This window comes from Haemaphysalis longicornis, unplaced genomic scaffold (assembly GCF_048455015.1).
Source record: "Haemaphysalis longicornis isolate Haplotype H1 unplaced genomic scaffold, Haemaphysalis longicornis Haplotype H1 scaffold_9, whole genome shotgun sequence".
Taxonomy (NCBI): domain Eukaryota; kingdom Metazoa; phylum Arthropoda; class Arachnida; order Ixodida; family Ixodidae; genus Haemaphysalis; species Haemaphysalis longicornis.
The window spans coordinates 42,584,573-42,590,572 of NW_027526460.1; the positions used below are offsets into that span (position 1 = coordinate 42,584,573).

General features: G+C 44.6%; 1 protein-coding gene and 1 long non-coding RNA gene across 3 annotated transcripts in view; one reads left to right on the top strand and one right to left on the bottom strand.

The window, feature by feature from the left end:
- The window catches only part of LOC144151856 (uncharacterized), a 168,986-nt gene extending 166,505 nt beyond the window's left edge, over positions 1-2,481 (top strand). For both annotated transcript variants that reach the window (XR_013318992.1, XR_013318991.1), the window contains one exon: positions 2,229-2,481. This is a non-coding gene — a long non-coding RNA (uncharacterized LOC144151856). The remainder of the gene's footprint in view (positions 1-2,228) is intronic.
- LOC144151855 (uncharacterized) overlaps positions 1-6,000 on the bottom strand; it is a gene marked incomplete in the record, with an annotated part of 237,826 nt that overhangs the window by 230,201 nt on the left and 1,625 nt on the right. The window contains 10 exon segments of the mRNA XM_077683015.1: positions 1,413-1,482; positions 1,567-1,627; positions 2,227-2,376; positions 3,692-3,804; positions 4,192-4,278; positions 4,398-4,508; positions 4,815-4,899; positions 4,963-5,044; positions 5,136-5,231; positions 5,447-5,594. Coding sequence (XP_077539141.1) covers positions 1,413-1,482; positions 1,567-1,627; positions 2,227-2,376; positions 3,692-3,804; positions 4,192-4,278; positions 4,398-4,508; positions 4,815-4,899; positions 4,963-5,044; positions 5,136-5,231; positions 5,447-5,594 — 1,003 coding nt within the window.

Below are 6,000 nucleotides of genomic sequence, written 5' to 3' on the forward strand. Positions count from 1 at the left end.
CTTAATACCTATAGCAGATGTTTTAAAAGAAATGTCTTTGCCTTGGTACTGGTGTGCGTCATTCTAAAATTGTAACGCGTTCTTTTCTCGAGGCAAATGAAGGCTGTAAACGTAATTAGAGTTTCCAGACTGCTCTCAGGAAGTTGTGCCAATTAAAAACTGCCAGGAATGCAGGCTTCTTAACAACGTATTATAATAATACCTCCCGCGATACGTTTTGGGTGGCAAACGCAGGTCGTTAAATCAGAGGAGTTCTCGTGATCAAGGTTTAAATTTAAATTCGCTTACACTGCACTTCCTTCAGTTCAGTAAATTTCGCGCTCTTTTACGCCCATGGGAGAGAATCTTCCCGTAGACGAATTTAAATTCCCTGTAGTCTTCTAACCCCTTTCAGCCGGCTGAAGATATTTAAAATGTGTCCCCATTAGTGCTGATTAAAAAATTACCATTGATGTCATACTCAAGCAAGATCATGTTATGCAATAAAATCAGGTTCCGTGAGCTACTAAACATTGTTGCCGCATGCTTCGGGTGGGTCGGGCACGAAGGGCATAATAAAATTGTGCATAAAACCACGAAGCCTGTTTCGGAGGCGGTATTCGTAACATCCAGTACGTTATTAGTAAATGACCCGTATCATTTTCCGCCACCATGATTAGGTACAGTTGAACCTCGTTATAACGAACACGGATATAGTGAATTATACGAACTTTGGTTGGTCACGCTTTATTTCGATGGCACTTGCTTTTTTATAACAAAACTGAAACCGTGAGCCGCGCGCGATGTCGGATATAACGAAGACATATTTGACCAGGAGGCTGAGAAGGTACTTGGAAAAACCCTCTCGCATCCGAAACTGCAGAAGTATAAAGGCCCTTTTGTTCGTGGACGCTGTGGAAAACTCCATCCTGCTCAGTGCTCTGAGTAGCCACCAGCTGAACATCGCATCCTTCAGCAAATAAATAAAGACGCAGGCCTGTTTTCTCAAGTGAACCTTGTTTCGTTGCAATTTCATGTACTCATGTTCCGGCTCATTCAGCTTGAAATGCAGCAAGGAGAAAGGTAAGGGTTACCTTGTTTATAGCGGATTCGCAGCCTAAAAAAATGCATTCTTGTATCATGTATTTTTTCGCAAGCCAGATTGTCAATTTGTTACAGCCGATTTTATCTCTACTGTTATAACGAATATCGGATATAACGAACTAATTTGCTGTCGCGATACTACTTCGTTAACGAGGTTCGACTGTATATCCATTGTGTACAAAGTAATACCACAAGTTACGAGAAACAAAATATTTAACTGCTGCCAGCCGTATTCGGGTCACGCCGCAACCACGTTTACTTATGACTTGAAAACTTGCTTCAGCGCGCCGATACCCGGCGGTAAAAGGCAAACCTGGAAATGGGCGCACCTTTGGTCCCTTCCGGAAACACTGTCAGGAACAAGTCGATCATTCCAATCAGCACCCTTGTGTAGATTTCCTGGAATCAAGGTGAACAAGAGTGATCAACGACGATGGCTAGCTTGGGCTAATTCGATTCGGTTCACTCCCCTCTTGTGCCTACCCTTTCGTAGTGTGTGGGTGTTCCGAGGTGAATGGTCCTCGCAATGTCCGTGGTGCCGTCTCTGCAATGAAGCAATAGGCTTAATTGCAACCAAGTTGCCCCCCTCCTCACTCAATGCCGAGAAAATTTAAAGCTCAGATTTGCTGAATTTTCAATGTGCTGAATGTTTCGTGTTAGAAAGTGAAAATTGAGCTCAAGAACGCGGGTTCGATACCCGGCCGCGCCGGCCACTTTTCTGATGGAGGCAAAAAATGAAAACGCCCGTGTGTTCCAGATTTCGTTAAAGACCCCCAGGTAATCAAAATTAATCAGGAGCCCTCCACTACGGCGCGCCTCATCGCCTGTGGAGCGTCGGCGCGCTAAACGTCATAATCAATCAATAGAAAATGAAAACGAAAAGTGAAACACGAGGCAATATTGGATATTAAAAGAATGTTTCGGAATGTTCAGACCGACATATTATTTTTTTTAAGTTTATACTTGTCTGATGGGCGTATAGCAGCTATTTCTGTCTCAGGTCCTTTATGACCCCCATTACAAGTACTGAATGCGCTTGCTGGCTACGTTCGAAAGTGATTCGTATTTAGAAAAAGATTTGAAATAAGTGCTGCCGGGTCCCTTCGACGGTAAACGGTGCTCGCAACGGCGTTTCTTCCTTACAGGTACTGGGCGCCGGAGTCGATGAGCACGAGGGTGGTGTTGGAGATGACGCCGCCGGAGTTGTTGTAGGGCCTGTGGCTGGCCGCCGCCGCATTGGGCCCAATGGCCGCTACACTGCCGAAGCTCTCGCCCCGGTAGTGCTGCTGCTGACTGCGAGGACCCGATCCCGGCCGGGAAAGGAAATTAAAACGAAACTACACGAACCGAACGTCACAGTGCCAACCGATTCCACCAGTGATCTGTCTCATAGGCACGCGTGCTGCACTGCTCTTGAACGTCTGTGACTGACCTTTTTAACGATTCAATACCCGTGTTATCAGTTTTATAGTCTTCCGCGAGTTCACCTTGGTTTAATTTACCACCAAGCTCACGGAGTCCCGTGAGTGCGTTGAAAATAATTAACTAAACGCAGATACAGAAATAAAGTTAATGCAGAAAGTTGGGCTATAGTTGGTGTTGACTTAGAATTATTTTATCAGCGAAGAAAGACAGGGACAACCTGTCTTGGTATAAAGTGGTTCTAAATAGAGTAAAATAACACGAAAAGCTGGTAGTACGTCCTGCTTGCTAAGGGAGTTCACCCCGCACGGTAGCTTTGAAATGAGAAATGCTGCCAAGATTGTTGCGGGCCAGCCTTCTTGTAGCCGTTGAATTTGGCATTTCGCGAAGGTCTTGAAATACAATCTCCAGGTACAGGCCAGTACAAATCAATTACGTCTGACTAGCCTTGTTCAAAAACCCAACAATAAAAATTGTTGATGCAGCAGGTGACAGAGCGATGTCGCTTTGGTAAGTATTTAATGCAGCCCACGTTTGACAACGTCGAAGTGTTGCATTGCTGCAATTCTTCTTGGCTGCTAACATAACCAAACGGACGCTGTCAGACTGCTTCAATGGAAGCGCAAACTTTGGTCTTGGCTGGCCTGTGTAAACCCGCCTACGTTGGTTTCTTAACACACTGGACAGTGGCACACGGAAAAATATTCGAATGAGAAGGATTCTAAAATAGTTCTGATAGGAGTGCCAATCTAATATAACATAACCACAAAAATGCTGTCAAGTGTTTGCCGATTTCGAATGGCAAAGGTGACACTTAAGACGCAATTGGAACCCCTCAGGATAGCTTCCACTTAGATTAATTTTTTTTAACCCCTGGGAAACAGTCCGAGCACGTAACAGTGTCTTTCTCGGGCATCCAGATGCCGTCCAGGTGAGATACACACTGCTTATGCGAACGTCTAAAGCCTGACGTAGCTCAGGGCTTGAGGCAACAGAGTGTGTCGTTCTGCTTTGAGTATGCTTTCGCATACTACGCCGTGTAAACCAATGCCGTGCTGAATAATAACACTCTCAGTTAGCCCCTGAACATTTCGTAGTCCACCAGATCCATTATTACAATCAACGTACGCATCGCAAGTTTTAAGAGCAGACTGCAGTTTGCACTGTAGGTAGCGAAGTATTTTACCTCCTCAGCCGTTCCAACTCGTAGATGATCCTTGCTTCAGTCCATGGCTTTCTAGCCATGAAGTCTTTCTCCATTTGTGCTAGCATCGTCACAAATACGATGGAGTCTTTGAGCTGCAATAAAATTTTTAGGTCAGTCGTTGACAATATGGCTCAGGGGTAATGTAAGGACGCGCGTCGCCGGTCCCTCGCGTTCAATGCGACCAAAGTGACTGGTCAGTTGCAGACAAATTAAGCAGCCCAAGTACAGCAACCTTACGAGGCCAGCTTTCCATAACAGAGAAAGGGTATTATGAATATCTCACCCGTTCTTAAGACCACTCACACACTTGTGAACGCAAACAGGCATCAAAATTATGAAGTGTAAGTCGAGCTATAACACCCAAATTCGTTCGCACTTATGTTAACTTCCGAGTTAGCCTATAATGAATTCACATGCGATTTTGCTGTGAGAGTGGGTAACACGCGTGGGCCCACTCACTCTTCTGGAAGCAAACTTACGTGAGCATTTCTCAGTCCTCGTAGCTCGATGTTGTTTTTAACGGTCATCATCATCTTGATCGGCGCCTCGCTGACAACCAGCTTGTCCTGCCAAAAAATTAAATCACCACAGCGTTCGTTTACGGCTTACAGCATCCGCCCGAAGAAGCGAAAGATCCCTTCAATACATGCACACCAAATGAACCTAGCACAATCTCACCACTTACTACGTCAATGTGGCCGCAGATTGCGTAGCTGCAAAAAGGCGACACGAGAAGCCTGTTCACGGAGTTCCCATTGATGTTCATTTCATTGTAGACAAGCTTATAATCCTTCCACTGAAACGAGATGGGTACCGTTAGTCTGTCGCTACAAAAACTGATTGATTGATTGATTGATTGATTGATTGATTGATTGATTGATTGATTGATTGATTGATTGATTGATTGATTGATTGATTGATCTGCCCACCCGTTAATCGGATGGTGATTGATTGATTGATTGATTGATTGATTGATTGATTGATTGATTGATTGATTGATTGAATGAATGATTAACTGATTTATTTATTTATTTATTTATTTATTTATTTATTTATTTATTTATCCACCCGTTAATCGGACGGGGACAGCGAGTAAAAATACCTGAACGCAGGCCCAGTTATTGCAGTCTTCCATGATAAGGTAATTGCGGACCTCCGATGTCAATTTACGTCCACTCACGTACAGTCTGCAAAACAACGAAAACAACATTGCAAAAAATAAAGGCCATATACATACATTCGATCCTTACTTTTGCTCGTCTTGAGATAAGAACACGAACGCCTCGAAGACGGGAGTGTACGGAACGTCGTTGCCCCGCAAGTTGTACAGCCCTGCGACACAGCAATGCATGCTGGGTAAAAACTACAGCCGCGGTACCGAGGAAGGTTTAGGCGAGCTTCAGTCACGTGTCGGCCTTCTTACATGCAATTTCTCCCAGATCCGTTATCAAAATGGCGTCGATCCCGGACTTCTTTAGAAATTCGCGCACCTTGCGAACTTTGTCCTGCCAGCTTTCACCTGTAATGAGAATTTTAGTGAGACGGAAGAGCGTTTTCTAAATGACTCTAACCTAAATTTATTTTCCTGCTCGACGCGGAGGGTAAATACATGTAAATACGTTAAATACATTAAAGTATAATATGCCCACGTCGGCAGTTTGTATGAGATTCTCAAAACGCCAGCAGTCAGTGAGTAAAAGAAAAAGTTCGCGCAGGCAGCAGTCGAGTACTTACCGGCGAACTCAATATTGTGAACAACGATGCTACTGTTGGTCTCGTGTGGCCTACCCTCCAATGGCGTCCATATTTCGTCCACAAGATGGCGTGGCTCCCCGATGAGTTCAATGCCGAAAGGGTGAAGGTTCTCTTCGATCTTGCGGTACTGAGTCAAATATCACAAGCAGGTGATTACTAAACGGTGACTGGGTGAAACGCTTTAGGCAAGGCTAAGCAGGTGAAAGTCACAGTATCTTAAGACAGCTCTACTTTACGCTTACATTAGTTTTTCCTCAAATGCGCAGTAACTTTTTCATTGCGAGATTAACGTATATAAGTAGTTTCAGCGCACCCCCCCCCCCCCCCCCCCTGCTATCATGAACTGGAGAGCAGGCAAGCTTAATCGTTTACCGACGTTGTTAGACAAACATAGGGCTACAAGTGATGAACAGCTCACTCCGGCATCAAAGATGAGGTAGGTTTGTAATGTCTAGAGGGCCGCCTAAATGGCTACCGAGTTAATAGTATTGCAGACATAACAAACGTCGTGACAAAGAGGACGGTAGATGACC